At 43.6% G+C, this 18,948-nt stretch overlaps 1 protein-coding gene across 1 annotated transcript; it reads left to right on the top strand.

Moving 5' to 3' along the window:
• The first annotated feature begins 4,717 nt into the window (after window positions 1-4,717).
• LOC100282854 (uncharacterized) lies at window positions 4,718-12,289 on the top strand. The gene is given in 6 exon segments (NM_001291620.1): window positions 4,718-5,076; window positions 5,208-5,324; window positions 9,039-9,173; window positions 9,255-9,380; window positions 11,587-11,688; window positions 11,983-12,289. Coding segments are annotated over 6 exon segments (762 nt in total). The 5' UTR covers window positions 4,718-4,944; the 3' UTR covers window positions 12,133-12,289.
• Window positions 12,290-18,948: the final 6,659 nt, after the last annotated feature.

The following is an 18,948-nucleotide window of genomic DNA, read 5'->3' as shown; positions in this document are numbered from 1 at the left end:
AGTTAGATTCATTATCCTCTATTTCGTCATCGACAGGCTTCTTGGAAGTCTTTTTCCTAGTTGCATGTGTGCTCCTCTTTCTTTTCTCTCCAACTTCGGTGCTGTCCACCGGCTTCGAGTAATCCAGGTATTCAAACCCAGTGACATTCATAATCCTATTCAACCGCAATTTCCCTGGGCCCCCGAAGTTGGATGTCATATCTTCGCGTTCTTTAACAAGCAGTTCCCAATAATTTCGTTGCACTTTGTTTCTATTAGTTTCAACCACCCAACAGAAGGAGCTTTGTACAAGGCTTGCTCCTTAAATTCAAATGCTAATGTGGCAATCTCACCTTCTTTGGATTTCACTTCCTTTGGTAGTTTCCACCTAGTGCGGATGGGAAAGATGTTGTAAGCAAGCGCTTCTTGAATCAGGTCACGAGAACCAATTTTCTCGGTGACAGTTTTGAAAATCTTGTAGCATTTCTCAATAGCTTCGTTAATGTCGCACTTCGGTCTCCAGACCGAAGCTAATAGGACTCATGCCTCATCAGCATGCTCTTGAAATTCTCATGATGCTCAGAGTCTACTTTAGTGTAGAACCATTCCTGTGTCCAATCCCCATGGCACTTCGTCCGGTATGCAAGAACTAGAGCAATTGTATCTTTGTGGTATGCGAAGTTGTAGAATCTGAAGTTGTTGTGAAGGTTATCCAAGGATCTGGCCTTTGTTTGATAATGTAAGTCGTGAACCCTATAGAACGCATCAGCTTCGATGTGACCTCCCTAGCTTCGCATGACCCAAATAAAAACACCAAGCCGAACTATAGCATTCGACATCAACTGATGCAGATATACCTGTACTTCTATAGAATCTTTGCAATCAATTGATACATTGGTAGTTGAAGCCCAACTTTGAAGAAGCTTCTATAAACAACAACTTTGTCCTTCCTTAGATTCGGAGTCGTCTCTTCACCAGTGAAAGGGAAATGTGCCCTTGGGTCATTTCTAAGTGTTTTGGTGATTAAGTGCCCAACACATCACTTTGACCTAGCATGCCTACTATAAGTATGAGCACATGTATCAAGAAAGGCAAATTGAGAAGTATAGGAGTACATTACAAATCCTATTGAAATGGAGAATCAAAGGTATGAAACTAGTACTTATTCAATTGTTTTAGTTACTAACTATGCTCATCTAAGTGCTAGGAAACTCTCCAGGATGAAACAAAAGTGGAGCAAAGAAGTTTGGCTTGGATTAGCCAAACTTGTGCCAGCCTGGGCGCACTGACTGTCCGATGTGAACCAGACAGTGTCCGGTACCCAGACCATTAGCTAGCCGAACATGCCACTCTCGGGAAATTGGCCAGGCACGTTGGCTATAATTCACCGGACTGTCCGGTGAGCCAGGCGGCCAATGGCTCTCGCCAAATCCAACGGTAGGCGCGTAATCAATAGTGGACACGTGGTAGCACCAGACTGTCTAGTGCGCCCCCGGACTATTTGATGCGGCACCGGATTGTCCAGTGTGCGAGGCAGTCGAAGGATGCAATGGCTAACTCAACGGTTGGCGTGGCGGGGATAGAAAGAAATCGCGCATTGTTCACTGTCTAGTGTGCACTAGACAGTCCAGTGCACCCGCGGACAAAAGGCAACCAGGGCCTTCCAAACAAAGAAGAAACAACTCTTTTGGCCCTTGGGGCTATAAAAGTACCCCGTAGGTGCATGGAGCTGTTACCCAAGCATACTAAGAGCACACCGAATCTCTTATTCAATGCAACCACACTTACAACTCATTCTAGATAGAATTGAGCGTTTTCTTGAGAGAAACTATCGATTTGATTCTTGCGTTCTCTCCTTTGCTTGTGTGTGTGGTGTTGCTGCTCTTGTAATCTTGTGTGTGTTTCTACTCCCTCCTTACTCTCGTGCTTTGATTGAGATCATTCGTGTAAGGCATGAGAGACTCCAACTTGTGGAGATTCCTCACAAAGGGATTTGATATAAGGAAGAACAACGTGGCACTCAAGTTTGATCTTTGGATCACTTGAGAGGGGTTGAGTGTAACTCTTGACCGAAGGTCGCCACAACGTGGAGTAGGCATTGGCCGAACCATGGGATAAAATCGCCGTGTGTCTTGTGCATTTTCTTTATTGCGATTGTTGTCTTCCAAGAGTTCTCATATTTCACTTGCATTGATGTTCCTACGTTTAACACACATACCCAAGGAAAAATCAAGTGAAGAGTTCTCTTCTCTCCACCTCTACTCATAATAACTTGGTTTTAGTTTTCACTAACACCCATCATAAACTGAGTTTGTCTTGTTTAGAGTTGATTTTTGCAGGATCACTTATTCACCCCCTCTCTAGGTGCTCTCAACCAGGAAGTCACACATCGACTTTTCTGCTGAAATAATCAAGTTTCTTCATTGTCGGCAAATCTGTTTTCCTTAAAGATGGATCGACCTATCTCGGTGTAGCTTGGATTTGATGGCCTATCCTTGGGACCCTCTTTTGCAGCCTTCGAACTACTCTTGGGTTTAGCTGTTGACGATGCCTTCATAACTTCAGAGATCGTGCATAGAATTTGGTACAATATCTAAAGTGTCTCTTTACCTTTGGGCATCCTCTAAAGAAGTAGGGGTGTCTAACCTAGCAGTTGAGTGGCTTCTGGCCATACAAAGGAGGAAAACCTCCTATAGGTATTTCACACAAAGCTAGCTCTAAGGAGTGGAAACCTTTGGAGTCACAGAAAAAACTAGCATCAGGTAGGTGCAAGCAGTAAATGTAACCCTACCTTTGTGTCCCCTGCTTTTATATTGAGAAACGGGCGTGAAGAGGCGAGAAGCGCAAACAAGTTCATGATCGCGGGAAAACGTGTTTTAACCTTCTCGCTGTCCAGTGGACCGCATGCGTGCTTCTATTTATCCCAAGCGCTTGCTTTTACCTTTTCCACAACGTGCTTCGGGAAGATGTTTTTCGGATCTCCGGCACAAGGACTCCCAATTATCTAAGCTCGTTATGAAGAAATGAACTCATTCCACAAAGGGCTACTGTTGGGGGCCTACTTTGCCGAACATCCTCAAATTACCTCGCCTTTGGCTTAAGAAAGTGTGTTTCAGGTGCTATATGAAGGACATACGAAGTTGGCCTTCGACCGAAGCAGCCTACGAACGGCTTCACTCGAACGTGTATGTGACGAAGGTGTGCACAAATGCCACCACCTTCGGCGTTAGAAAAGGCTTCATGCATGAAGCAAGGAAAAGGGAAGCGTTGAAGACTTGTGCGGCAAGAAAGAAAGAGAAAAGACGCTGATGCCCCTGTGATACTTGTAAATCATATTTGTAAACCTCGTGGGTATGCTTGTAATTTCATACGAAGTTGTACCTCTTTCTTATAAATAGGTGAATATTGTCATGCATAAATTCACCTTTTGAGGGCCATAAGCTTCATGTAGCTCAGCCTTCGAAGTATCTTCGAGCCACCGTTTGTGCAAGGCCGAAGGTATGCTTGTAATTATATGTAATATTTCAAGAGATGGAATGATAAATGCTAAGGCATGAAGATGAATAATATGCTTTGTCGTTTTTCATTCCTTTTTCATGCTCATTATGATACACATAATTCTATGTTACACCTCCTCCCATAAATTACCCTTGAAGGAAGAGTATATAAAGGGAGATGGTATTAATCTTCTAATTTGTGTTGCCTCGCTTTGATTCCATATAGCAATCTGAAGCGAGTGATCAACATTTATGTAGATAAAAGGTCAAATAATAATCTAAAATAAGCATATAATGATCTATTTATGGATTATCATATCTAGGTACCTAGATTATATAATCTAATATAATAATATGTGTTGTTTGTTTGTCTTTAACTGAGGTTCTGTTTTTTTTCTTTCAGGATTATATAATCTAGTTTAAATATTATATAAGCATCTAATAACCACCTTTGGATTATCATAATCTAAGTACATATAATCCACCTAATAATATTTGTTGTTTGTTTGTCTCTTAACTTATTTAAGTTGGATTATATAATTCTTGTAAACAAACAATGCCTTATTTAAGCTGGATTTATAATCACAAATGAGCGCTACCGGCAAATCCGTCCGTCGATCCTCTGTACTAGGAATGGCAATGGGCTTCGATCCCCGGGGATTATGAAGTTTCTTTTCCCATGTGAATGTATACGAGGAAGACTTCTCTCCCAACAGGTAAACGGGGATGGGATAGGGACGGGGAAGCATTCCATCCCCATTCCCTGTGGGGATCGTTAAACTCGCATGTGACAATATTTTCGTGTAATAGTTAATGATAAAAATAAGGGAAATTTGGATCCATACCATTAAAGATCACCACTTTGGATCTATACCATTACTATCTCACTTACATGTGGGTCCACATAAGTCAATGACATGTGGGGTCCATGGTATATATCTAAAGTTTGGATCTTTTAATGGTATAGATCCAATTGTTCCTAAAAATAAATAATTTTCTTGTCAAAAGTTCACTAATTGTACAAATATGTTTATTTTGATGTATATATAATAATTTCTTACATTTGACAATGCGTAAAAGTAACAATGTTTTTATATTAATAATAAAAGAATTACATTATAGTTATAATTTAAATGGGGACCCACAAGGATTAGGGATAATAAAGAAATGTCCTCATGCGATTTTTATTTTTATTTTTATTTATTTTTTTGCCGTAACGATGATGAGGAGCGCTATTGTCGCGGGAACTGTTGCCATCCCTACCCTATGGTTCCGATGAAGCGCCAGAAAAGAGTCCACATGACCACATCGGTCTCTCCGGTTCTTTAATTGCGCGCCAATCTGTTTTATATATACGGAGAGAGCACTCCTGTTTTGTTGCAAATTCTATTACTAGCTGCAAAAGGGCGTGTTTGAGACTAGCGGACCGACCTTGAAGTTGAAGTTGAAAAGGTCGGCCTGCGCGGCGATGGATGTCAAGTGCCGGCGTCTGGAGGGGAAGGTGGCCATCGTGACGGCGTCCACGATGGGGATCGGCCTCGCCATCGCCGAGCGCCTCGGTCTGGAGGGCGCCGCCGTCGTCATCTCCTCCCGCAAGCAGGTCCAGCTGAGCCGGAAAACCTTATCGCTTATTTTACCCTCCTTGCTTGCTGTCCTCGCTTTGGGATTTCCATTACTGCTCTCTCTGATTGGGGGTTTCTGTGGATCGATTGGGGTTGCGGGGCGTTGCAGAAGAACGTGAACGAGGCGGTGGAGGGGCTCAGGGCCAAGGGTATCACCGCGGTTGGTGCCGTCTGCCACGTCTCCGACGCACAGCAGCGCAAGAGCCTCATCGAGACGGCCGTCAAGGTCAGAGTCTTTTAGATGGTTTACATGATATTGTCAGATCCCTGTTGTTGCTAAGCTATCCCATCAGCCCTCCCTGCGGTCAACGTTTTGCGGAAGAGCCTAGAATTTTGTCTGGAGTACATGTGCATCAAGAACTGCAGTTAACACTATTTCCCCCCTAAAAACTTGTTTTTTTTATCATGGGTTCATAGCTTTATTACTGCACAGGTCCAGTCAGACCACGAGCCAAAAGGCTCATTACAAACTCTTGGGATGCGGTCAGTCCAAACAGCAGAGTGACCCGGATCCCAACTTACTCCAAATGGTTTAAACTGTGAGCACAATTATTACATGAGCTAGAAGCAAAGGACTAAGAGCAAGGTTAATAATGTAGCCGACTGCTGGCTATAAGCACCTTTGCAGCCTCCTCAGCCCATCTGTATAGTAGTTAGTTCTTCACTATGTCTCGCTCACAAAGCTTCTTGGGTCTAAGTCGGTTGTAAGTTTACTACCCGCTTCTTCTCTCTTCTCTTCTCTCACTTCTACCTCAACATTTATCCTATCCTGATTATAACCTCTTATTATAATTGCTCTAAAAGGAGATATACACTCTAGTAAAACTAGTTAAAAATCAGATGACACAAGATAGTGAAGAGGGTGCCCTCTGGGGCAGGATCATAGGTTCTTGATTTCAGGGCCGTCACAAGCATAACGGTCACCATTCATATACAAAATTCAAAATTGTCAGCAGCGCCTGTAGTACACCCCTGCAAGCTTCTGCTTCAGCACAAAGGGCGTCATGTAATGACTTAATTTTTCCCGCTCCAATTGCTAACCCAAGTACCCAACACCACTGTGGTCACATAAAATGAATCCCCACCCACCTGTTTTACTAGCACTGTTGAAGGCTCCATCGATATTCAGTTTTACCCTCTTGGTACAGTGGAGGACACCAGCGCAAACTAGGCTTTTGAGGCTTTGGCTGCTTCTTCTGATGTAAGGAATTGGTCTCTGCAACCATGTTTGTGATTCTATGAATCACCTCTTCGTAGGGTCTTGCAAGTTCTCCAGTGTTAATCTTGTGTTGCGAACCTGCTTGATTCTCTCGCTGGATGCACAGATCAACTTTAAGAAACGATGGATTCATAACCAAATCTCACTGTATACAAGAGTATTCGAGATACAATTTGTGGTAACTTGGAGGAGAACTGGAGGTAAAGACTAGGTAGCAGCAAAGAAGGGGAAGGGGATAAGAGGGAGAGCATCAGGAGAAGGGGATCAGAGAGAGAATGAGGAGGATGAAGTGGTCGCAATCTTCTGGTTCATGTTCTTTGATAATCCTTTTGCTGTTGCAGCTGCTCTCCTTGTAGCACTGATCCTTTGGTTGCATGGGCCGAGAGCATGCTCACCTAGCCCATTTGCATGCTTGCATATTATGAGGCCCAATACATGACATCTTGTTTCTCTCATTCCAACAGTTCCATAACCATAAGACTAAGATTATGTCCAGTCAATGTTGTTCTTCCATCCATAAAATATATTTGACTACAGCATAAGCAAACTCTAAATGGAGCAGCTTCAGGTGAGTATTCTCCAATTGTAGTTGTCTCTAACACGGTGACCGGATCTAATCTGAAGAGGCGCCTGGGAAGCAGAAGAGGCTAATTAATATTGGCTCCAGGTGCCTGTTGGACTACCCTGACCGGATCTATGTTTATTGGCCGATCGCCTATTAAGGCGATTAATCACACCATTTCGACGATTAGTCGGACGATAAGGATGATCAGCTCTTCTGGTCGAATCGACTCTTGTAATCGAGTGCTTAGAACCGATCAGACCGACTAATCGTGACTAATCACGATTAGTCGGTCGATCTGAAATCAGTGCCAACTGCCAACACCTCCTTACCAGTTTGCATTTTTGTAAGCAATGTCATCCATCTTCATCAAATTTAGAACAATGTTTTCAAGTTGTCCAATTAATCGCGATTAGACGCGATTAATCGTCAAAGTCGGTTTGGACCAATCACGATTAATTTCCCAAGTCATCCGACTAATCGTGATTAATCGCCCTAGTCGGTCAGCCAAAACGACCAGCAAGTCGTCCGACTTGAAAACATTGATTTAGAAGCCATCCCATGTCTCCAGATTAGGCCAGATTTCAACGCCTGCAACTCTCGTGCAATTGATAACAGGTCTTCAAGACTAGGAGATACTGGGTTCTCTTTCACCTTCAAAATCTGACCATCAGAAAAGTATTTAGCTCTCAATAGTCAATACTTGAGCAGACAGGGATTCAGTATTCATTAGTAACCTTCATCATTGCCTAGCAAGCACGACAAGGTTAAACAGGTGTAGATCAGATCTCTGTACCATATACCACCTTTATTGTTCCTGCTTGCCCCAAGAAAGGCAGTGCATTTTTATTGTCACTGTCTTGCTGTGGCCAGAAGGATCTACGAAGCATTGTACATTTGTACTAATCTCGTAACAAGGAGTTTTTGTCAAATAAAAGCAGGACATGACCTAAGTGGGAATAGCTTGAGCAACAACCTTCGAGAACAGTTTTTCCTTCCATCCCTGAATTATAGCCCAAAATCGTACTTTGAGATAGACAAAGGTCTTTGACATTGGTTTGCCCATATAGATAGGAAGGCCCAAACATTCCTCAGTTCTTGCTTCAGTCCTAATAACCAAGTGCTGACATAAACTCCCTTTTATTCACTTCATTGGTATGCTTGCTGATTCTCTTTATTGATTGTCTGTCCCGAGCAGCAACCAAGTCTTACAGTGAAAGTACATGATGCAGATGATGTGGACTCCGTTCATTTGCATGCAGGAGAAACAACGAATCAATCCGTGAACAAAAGATGGTTAATGCTCGGCGCTTGTTGGCATAACTTTACTCTGGTCAGGTCCCCCTTGCTTCAGCTGCATGAAGCAAGGATGAAAACCTTCAACCCATATTAAGAATAGATATAGAGATATTGGATCCCCTTGCCTTAAACCTCTTGTTGGAATAATTTCATCAGTTAACTCAGCATTTTATTTGACCTTATACGGTATTGTAGAGACACATCTGACATCTCATGACAATATATGAACCAATCTTCCGTCAAAAGCCAGTTTGATCATCATCTTCTTAAGGAAGGGCTGCTTGCTTAAATCATTTCTTGGTGCAGTGGCATTGCCTGAACTAGGAAATGTGGATTCATGGTTAGTAAGGCATTGATAGATGCAACTTTAAATTAGGTAATAGTGAAATCTGTTTGTGCAGAAGTGCAAATAATGGCACAAGCACAATAGAATCGTTTGTATCAAATGAAGAACTAAGACAACCTCAGTAATAAAAATGTCTACTGGAGTTTCACCGATGAGTATAACACTTCTTTATTAGCTGATTCAATAGCTTCCCAAGCCAATGAACAGTAGTGTAGCTTATCTTTATCATGTGTATGAAGCCAAAAGATTATGTGTCATTTTTATTTTTATCTTCTAACATTCAGGTTGATGGCTAACTGAACTTACATTTATTTTGTCAATATTTTGACACACAGGGGTCATACCTTGTCTTATTTGTTTGCATCTAAGGAGTACCTTTTTCATTATCTCAAATGACTAGTTTTGTTGAGCATGTTGTACAGTGTTTTAGTTTCTGTTCATGTCTTATATACTGTAAGGCATTTAAGGACGTAGTGATTCTTGTAATAGTAATCAACTGATTGTATTGTTGCAGAGCTTTGGGCACATAGATATTCTTGTCTCCAATGCTGCCGCAAATCCTTCTGTAGATAGCATACTTGAAATGAAAGAGTCTGTTCTCGATAAGCTGTGGGATATTAACGTCAAGGCTTCTATCCTTCTTATTCAGGTGAGCAAATTCTTCCACCTACTTAACATTCTCTACCAACAAAGTTGTCATCATTCTCTTCCACTACCAAATGTTTTTCAGGATGCTGCTCCTCACCTACGGAAGGGGTCATCTGTGATTATTATTTCTTCAATTGCTGGTTACAATCCAGAACAAGGATTGACAATGTATGGTGTCACAAAGACTGCTCTCTTTGGTCTCACGAAGGTATATGTTTATGTTTTTTTGGTCATTTTTCACTTTGTTTGCTGTAACTGATCAATGTCAAATCATCTTATTATTGTTTACATGTATAGACAAGTTCTGATAGATCTTAATATATTTTCATTAATTACAGTATTTTGTAGTTTATGATGTAAAATACATGTTCGGCATAAGTTTATAATTTAATAATGTTGGATTAATGAAGTATACATAAGCAAGTTACTTTCTCATTGGGATATTCGTTTAAATGCTCATGCATGTCTATTTAATATCTACATAACTAGAGAGCATATCAGATTGTAGTGGCATGTTAAAACTCTAAAATTTCATTGTACTTGTACACCACACGGTCGAGTAGCAGCGTGCATATGAGGTGAGAAGGGTTTTGTCTAATCTACCCTTGGTACATAATCAGATGGCCTGAAAGGAAAAAAACAGATTTTTAACATATAGGCCATTTCTACTTGATATGCTCTCACATTATATGTCTAAAGATAAGTCTAGCAGCAGTTATTCTTTCAGTGCCATAACACAAGCATCTCCCTCTCCCTCTCTTCCTCTCTAATTTCATGATGTTCGCACAAAGAAGTGCCTGATTGGAATTGTGTACTTGTGCTGGAGACTGTGTTACGGCTTGTTTGGTTGCCTGTACGAGAAGCCAGGCCTGTAGGATGCAGGATTTGCTTGTTTGGTTGCCTGAACAAAGACTTGAGTTGTCCCGCTGGATGCAAAAGAGCCCCCTTAGCCTAGGTAAACTAGAGTCATTTCTGTTTCCCATGCAAAAGAGCCCCCTTAGCCTGCTGGATGTGAAGCAGCTTCTAGCTAATGACACTATTAGTTCTTATTAAGTAGCATTGGTGTTTTAGAAACTGATTATCACTTATTGAGGTAAAGTAAGAGCTATTAAAATATACTTATGTAAAATTAACATCATAAATCATTTGTTTTCGGCATTTTACCTCATACAGGCAACCAAACACCATATCTTCTCAATCAGGATAGGCAAATACAATCAACCAAACAAAGTGGACCTTGTATGCTTCTAACCTAGCTTAGATGAGCCTCGCTGAGCTCATACTAGTAGCCTTGGGAATGAACTCAGTTTGATGCTAAAACATTCTTCAAAGAAAAATTCACTAACCGGATAAGTATAGTCGACAGGTCGTCTACTTCACACCCCACAACCTAAAAAACTTGGTATTGTGCACCTTAAATTCTGCAATACAATTCAAATAGCCCTTGAGCTGGTTTTGCCGCCACGATGGCATTTGGGCCTCCTTGTCAGGGATGACACGTGGCTTTATGTCCCATTTGCCTTTCACCTTGGTATTGTGAAGACCTTGGCAGCGGCGGCTTTTGTGAACTCCATTGGCTCAACCCACTTCTCGGCTTCTCCCCTCTACTCTCCTATCAAGCAATGCCTCACCGAGCACCCCTTACCTTCACCACATCGTCGCTGCATCAATCTCTTACCTTCAGTGAGCTCCAACAATGAGGAGCCCTGGATCGATGATGATGAGATGGTGGAAAGTGGGCGGCAGAGAGGACAACTGATGGTGATGCTGCTCCCTCATGGCGCAGGTAAGGTCGGCTGATGCCTGATGGTGATGCTACTCCCCTGCAATGTCATCCTCTTGTTCCTTGGCCGAACGGAGAAGTGCTGCCTACCGCTGTGACAGGGGTCCGCAGCCAAGAGTGGAGGGGGACCATGCCACTTTGCAGATTAGTTGGGCAGAGGGACATGATGAACAGAGATACTATTGATTGAAGGACGTACTGACAGGAGGGCCTGATACCACAGTGGCATCAGATGCCACCTAGGACTGCCAAATGTCACATATCATCTCTAACAAGCTGGCCCAAATTACATGGTGGCAAAACCACCTCAAGTTTGGGGATGAAATAAACGACCTGCCATGCGTTAGGAGGTTATATAGACATTGTTTTCTACTCCCTCTGTACCAAAATAGAATTCGTTTTGCCTTTTTAGCGGATTCATATAATATTTGGTGTATGTGTTCTATATATGTGTCTACATTCATAATCATTTAGTTGAATATAGACATAAAAATCAAGAGTTAAAACCAATATTATTTTGGAATGAAGGGAATAAAAAAGATATAGTTTGTGCGCAAATTTTTATGGTAACCTGGCAAACTAATTTTTTTTGGATACTTTATTACTGAGGTGTTGATCTTTTTCTTTTTAGGCTCTTGCTGGTGAGATGGGACCCGATACTCGTGTTAACTGTATAGCCCCTGGTTTTGTTCCTACACGGTTTGCTAGTTTCCTCACAGAAAATGAGACCATTGTAAGTGAACCCTGTCTTTGCTTGCATAGTTAGTATATTCATATATTTCAATGATTGGTTAACAAAAAAGGAAGCATTTGACACTGCTATAAGTCTATAACGTTTCCTCGTTATCCTTAAAAAAATCATTGTTCTATATATTCTTTAATGCCTATGTGGATCATAGTTTATTTAGAGGGAAAAGAAAATCTATGGAAAAGGTGACACACCTGTCCATTTCAAGATTTTATCCAGCGTATTGTTCCTTCCATTCAAATGCATGTACTGATGTACCTAACCTAAATCATTCTGTAGAGGAAAGAGCTTAACGAGAGGACCAAGCTTAAGAGATTGGGTACTGTGGAAGACATGGCTGCGGCTGCGGCTTTTCTGGCGTCTGACGACGCATCATACATTACGGCTGAAACCATTGTTGTTGCTGGAGGGGTGCAGTCTAGGCTGTAAATCTGGCTGAAGTTTATATTTACTTGGTTAATAATGTGTACTAGTGCCCTAGAGCATCAGGCGTGGCTAATAATGTGTACTAGTGCCGCTAGAGCATCAGGCTACCTTCTATATATGACAGGCAACTCTAAAAGATTTTCTATATCTTATTCCTCTTCAATAACGTCCTTTCTATCAGCATCTTCTATATGTCGTTCTCCACGCTTAAAAAAATTCGTATTAAGGATATTTTTTTTCAGTTTTTTATGTGTCACAAATGTCTTAAGGTTATATTTAATCCGTCATCTAAAATATAAAAATAGTATATATACATTAATGCCCTTTATTATATTTAGAGGGGAATATTCTCTTCTACATTAAGATAGATGCATATAGAGTTTTGTGTCGGAGACAAAATTAGATGGTACAGTGACTATGGTATAATAATTCACTCCGGGTTGTGCCAGCTAAGGTCCCGTTTGGAACTAGAGACTAATCTTTAGTCTTTAGTTTTTAGTCATATGTAGTCTCTATTTTAACAAACGGAGGAACTAAAGTAGAGACTAATTAGCTTTAGTCTCTAGTCCCTCGCATGAATGCTAAAAAAGACTAAAGGGTAATATTTACTCCAATTACTCTTGCCTAGAAAACTGACGTGAAACAAGAAAATGTGTATTTTCATCTTTATGTGTTGCATTTAATGTATTTAAAATCTGTTTAGTCTCTACAACTAAACAGTGTAGGGACTAAAATTTAGTCTGTGGACTAAATTTTAGTCCTACGACTAATGGAACCAAACGGGGCATAAGTTGGCTACTGTTCGTTTAAATTGGATTGCAGTGTGACTACTCTCCCATGATAAAATATAACTGACTTTTAGTTGATTTAAGTCAAATCACACTAAGTTTGGTGTAGAAAAGACCAACAATATTTATTTTTTTAGATAATGGAGAAAAAGTTCTGGCTTTCCCCTCAAAGGTTAGGACCAACACAAATTGTTACATCACACTGCTCTATGAAGAGACAGACCTCTCCACACAGCCACACACTACCACACTAAAGGTTTTTGAAAATTAATAAAACCAGCTAGATTATTATAAGGCAATCCTATTAGAAAATCTCCAACCAAAATTGGTACAAAATTGCATGGCCACTGATTCCAGGTGACGACAGACATTCTTTATTAAAACTCCATTAGCTTCATCCTTTTGTAACTGAGCCTAGAATCTAAGCCAGTGTGTACCTCTGAAAAGAACATGCAGATAAGTAAAACTTGAAACATTATTAAAAACTAAGTCATTCCTACTTATCCAAATAGCCCGCCAAAACATTGAGACACCTGTAATAACAAGACGCTTAGTTCTTAAATCAATACCGGTGATCCACGTACTAAAAATATGACTAACAGACCTCAGTGCACTCATACCAAAACAGAAGTGAAACAACCTCCACATATGGCGAGCAAAATGGCATTCTATAAACAAATGTTGAATAGACTCATCAGTATTACAAAACCCACATTTTTTGTTCCCATTCCAATTTCTTTTGATTAGGTTATCCTTAGTTAGAATAATCCCTTTAACCAAATACCACAAAAATATTTTAATCTTTAGGGGTAAATTCAGTTTCCAAATCAGCTTGTGATTAAACATTTGATCGTTGTTAATCAGAGCTTGATACATTGTTTGCACCGTGAACTAACAAGAAGATGTTTCCCTCCACTTAAAGACATCTCTATTATAGCTCAGCGGGGTGAGCACCACCCGATTAATAAGATCATACCACAAAGCTAAGTTCTGACCCCGCAACGTCCTACGAAACGAAACATTGAGGGGGATTGTCCTCAAGATAGACGCAACTGTATCACTTTTCTGTCTCACAATATGATATAGTGAAGGATATTGCCTCATGAGTGGTTGGTCTCCCAACCACACATCCTCCCAGAATCTTATTTGTTCTCCATTACCTAAAACAAAAGATCCTAGGTTAAAAACAAATCTTTCACTTTCATAATTCCCGACCAGAAATGAGAATCACCTGGCCTGAAGGATACTTTTGACAAGGTGTGCCTCTTAAGGTATTTATTCCGCAACATACTTTGCCAAATTCCATCCTCATTTACTAGCTTGAAAAGCCACTTACTCAGGAAGCATTTATTTTGTAGATCCAAGTTCTTAATACCTAACCCCCCTTGATCCTTAGGTTGGCAAAGTATATTCCATCTAGCAAGCCTGTATTTCTTCTTATGATTTTCACCTTGCTAGAAAAATCTAGATCGAAAATAATCCAATCTCTCAATTACACCCTTAGGAACCTCAAAGAAAGACAACATAAACATAGCCAAACTGGTAAGTACCGAATTAATTAGAACAAGACGACCCCCTACAGACATCATCTTTCCTTTCCAACCACTGAGTTTCTTTTCAAACTTTTCCTCTATCATTTTCCAATCAGTAATTCTTAACCTCTTGTAGTGCATCGGGATACCTAGGTAATTAAACGGGTACCCCCCTTTCTTACAACAAAAAATCTGTTGATATTGATGTTCCTGCTCTACTGCCTTACCGAAACAGAATAGCTCAGTTTTATGGTAATTAATTTTCAAACCGGAGACTTGCTCAAAGGCTACAAGAAGCGACTTCAGATTTGCTGCTTTCTCTACATCATTATAAAAAACAACAAGGTGTCATCCGCGTATTGGAAAATAGAGAGCCCTCCATCTACTAAATGTGGCACTAGACTGTCAACTTGACCATCTGCTTTAGCTCTATTAATCATAATAGCAAGCATATCCACTACCACATTAAAAAGAATGGGAGAGAGTGGGTATCCTTGCCTCAACCCCTCGCGAGTCTGAAAGTAAAGCCCAATTTGGTCATTTACCTTGATACCCATATGACCCCAGTCATAATGAATTCTATCCACTCACACCAAGTATTAGAAAAGCCCTTCATCCTTAAGGTTTGTTGGATAAATGACCATTTCACGTTATCAGTCTTTTTCGAAATCAATCTTGAAAATTACCCTGCTCTGCTTCTTTCTATGCAATCCATGTATGGTCTCATGCAATACAACCACCCGTTCCATAATATTTCTACCAGGAATGAAAGCAGATTGAGTAGGACCAACAGTCTTTGAAGCAACAGTTGAGATTCTATTTGTAAGAACATTAGTAAAAATCTTAAAGCTTACATTCAGTAGACAGATGGGTCGGTACTGTTGAATTATCTCAACATCCCTGCACTTTGGCAGAAGAATGATTGTACCAAAATTAAGACTAAAGAGGGATAAATCTCCTTTATGAAACTCCTCAAATAAAGCCAGCAAATTGTTCTTAATAACCGACCAGAACAGTTGAAAGAACTCCGCAGGGAAACCATCCGGACCAGGCGCCCTGTTGTGCTCCATCTGGAAGAGTGCTCGATGGATCTCTTCTTTAGTGAACTGACTAGTTAAAAACGAATTCTCCAAATACGATACTTGCGGTATATCCAAAACTTGATTCTCATCAAGTTCAACCGCAGAGGGATCTGGTGGCCCGAACAAAACCTTATAATAAGCAGTAATATGTTTCTTAAGGGCCTCCTCCCCTTGAATAGTGTGTACCCCATCTTTAAGTTGGAAGATTCTAGCCTTCCTGTGTTTGCCGGTCGCAACTAGCTAAAAATATTTCGTATTAGAGTCACCTTGCAACAGCTCATTAGATTTAACTCTCTAGTACCACTTAATTTCCTCGTCTCTTAGTATTTGCGCCAACTCAGAATGCAAACAAGTTTTTTGATCTATTTCCTTATTAGACAACGGAGCCACTTCTGCCTTTTTATCCAAATCATCTAATTTGTCCAGCAGATCTTTCTTTTGCTTTTTATATTAACCACTAGTATTTTTAGCCCAACCCCTGAGGTGCTGTCTGACTCTCCTAATTCTGGACTGCCATCTTTCCAATGGTGTATCACCCTCCACCATTGAAGTCCAAATATCCTTTACCATGTCAAACAATCCATCACATAATAACCATCCTATCTCAAATTTAAAAGGGTACTAGTTACCTATTACTGGTTCACCAGTATTTAAGAGTATAGGCATATGATCGGATGCGCTTGCAGTAGGGGGTTACAAGCGTTCGCGAGGGAGAGAGAGAGAGCCTGTTCGTCAGTCCGTCCTCCCGCGCGACCACCTTCTCGTACGAGGGCCCTGGACCTTCCTTTTATAGATGTAAGGAGAGGGTCCAGGTGTACAATGGGGGGGGTAGCAATATGCTAACGTGTCCAGCAGAGAGGAGCCAGAGCTCTATGCATATGCCAACGTGGCTGTCGGAGAGGTGCTAGAACCCTGTGCATGCGATGTCGTGGCCGTCGGAGGAGCGCTTGAGCCCTGTAGAAGCACAGCTGTCGGGGCTGCTGGGACCTTGCTGACGTCTCCTTGCTTCCGTAAGGGGCTGAGAACCGCCGTCATCATGGGCGGACGCGGGGTGCCATCATTACTTGTTTATCGGGGCGAGCCAGATGGGACGTCGGTCTTGTTCCCGTAGCCTGAGCTAGCTAGGGGTAGGGTAATGATGATCACCCCTGTGGCGTGGTCGGTCCGAGCCCAAGGTCGGGCGAGGCGGAAACTCCTTCGAGGTCGAGGTTGAGGCCGAGCGAGGACGCGATTCCGCCCGAGGTCGAGGCCGAGCCCTGGGGTCGGGCGAGGCGGAGTCCATCTTCCGAGGCCGAGGCGGGGGCCGAGCCCTAGGGTCGGGCGAGGCAGAGTCCATCTTCCAAGGCCGAGGCGGGGGCCGAGCCCTGGGGTCGGGCGAGGCGGAGACTTCTCTTGAGGCCGAGGCCCAAGGTCGGGCGAGGCGGAGCTTCCTGTGGCGCCTGAGGCTGGACTTAGCTGCTGTCAGCCTCACCTTGGTGGGTGGCACAACAGTCGGAGAGGGGCGAGCAACACTGTTTTCTTGTCAGGTCAGTCAGTGGAGGGGCAAAGTGACTGCGGTCACTTCGGCCCTGTCGACTGAGGACCGTGCGTCAGGATAAGGTGTCATGCGATCCTCGCATTGAATGCTCCTGCGATACGGTCGGTTGGCGAGGCGATCTGGCCAAGGTTGCTTCAGTGCGAAGCCTGCCCGAGCTGGGCCTCGGGCGAGTCGAGGGTGCGCCCGTTGCTTGAGGAGGCCCTCGGGCGAGGCGTGAATCCACCTGGGTCTATTGTTCTTGCCCGAGGCTAGGCTCGAGCGAGGCGAGATCGTGTCCCTTGAGTGGACGGAGCCTTGACCTGAATTGCGCCCATCAGGCTCTGCAGCTTGTGCTGATGGTGATTACCAGCCGAGTTTAGGAGTGTTGGGGGTACCCCTAATTATGGTCTCCGACAGTAGCCCCCGAGCCTCAAAGGGAGTGTTGGTACTCGCTTGGAGGCTTTGTTGCACTTTTTTGCAAGGGGACCGGCCTTTCTCGGTTACATTTTGTTCCGGTGGGTGCGCACGAGCGCACCCGCCGGGTGTAGCCCCCGAGGCCTCGGAGGAGTGGTTTGACTCCTCTGAGGTCTTAATGCTTTTCGTGATGCCTTGACCAGTCTGGTTGTTCCCTTATGCGATCTGACGGTAGCCCGGGTGCATGGTCGGGTTCCGAGTTCTCAGGCTGGTCTGTTGACGCTGTCAACGGTTTGGCCGTAGCCAGGTTTGCGAGAGCAGCCCCCGAGCCTTTGCACGGAGTGAGAGGACGATCGAGGACTGACTCTTCTTTTATCATACGCCCCTTCGTCGCCTTTCCGCAAGGAGGGAGGGAAAGCGCCATGTTGCCCCTGCGGGGCACCGAACATGGTGTCTCCAGTGAGTTGCTAACGGGTGATCCGAGTGGACGCCCGTGCCCCGTTCGATAAGGGTCCGCTAGTGGCCCAGAGGCACGCTCCAAAAGTACCTGCAGGTGATTTGCCGGACCCGGTCCCGTTTGATAGGGTCCGAGGGCTCGATGCCTCCCTCTGATGGGATTCCGTTACAGAATCGCTCCTGCTGGTCTCGAAAATGTCCTAGGGTACCTCGGGAGCGTAGCCCGAGCCTCGGCCATGTATCGGACGTACCTAGAGTCATCCCTCGCTCTGCGTGTTCTGGGGCGGCTGTCGAACCCTTCGAGGGGCCAGCCTTCGAACCCCTGATCAGTAGTGGGCGCGGAGCCCGAGTGCTCTGAGGCGGCTGTCGAACCCTTTCGAGGGGCCAGCCTTCGAACCTCTGATCAGTAGTGGGCACGGAGCCCGAGTGCTCTGAGGCGGCTGTCGAACCCTTCCGAGGGGCTAGCCTTCGAACCTCTGATCAGTAGTGGGCGCAGAGCCCGAGTGCTCTGAGACGGCTGTCGAAACCCTTCCGAGGGGGCCAGCCTTCGAACCCCTGATCAGTAAGAGGGCTCGGGGCCCACTTCGTTCGCGGAGAAGGATCCCTTTCGGAATATCCCCTTTCCCAGTCTCTGTAGCAAGAGAGAGAAAGGGGAGAAGGAAAATGATACGAATTTAAACGATATGGTGCACCTTTTTTGATGCGGTCATCATGGCGGAGGTGAAACGTCGCCCGCTTCGCCTGCCAAAGGTGTCGCTTGCCCTGCCGCGAAGTTAATGCGACGGGACGGGTGGTTCGTGGGGCAGCCGTTGCGCGAGCCGTTCGAGGGACGGGACACGGGCGCGTCGTCTTCACGCCGTGGGAGAGGGCTCTCCTACTGCTCCAGGAGGGGACGTGAGCCTACAGACGATTTGACCGCCGCTTCCGCTCGCCTGCTGCCGCCATTACTGCTGGCTCATTTTTGGCCGTATCGACCGTCGCGCCTTCTCCCGTGGCTGACTGACCCATGACCGATGTGCTTGGTTGGCACT

This window comes from Zea mays, chromosome 7 (genome assembly GCF_902167145.1).
Source record: "Zea mays cultivar B73 chromosome 7, Zm-B73-REFERENCE-NAM-5.0, whole genome shotgun sequence".
Taxonomy (NCBI): Eukaryota; Viridiplantae; Streptophyta; class Magnoliopsida; order Poales; family Poaceae; genus Zea; species Zea mays.
This window is presented reverse-complemented; position numbering and strand designations above follow the sequence as displayed.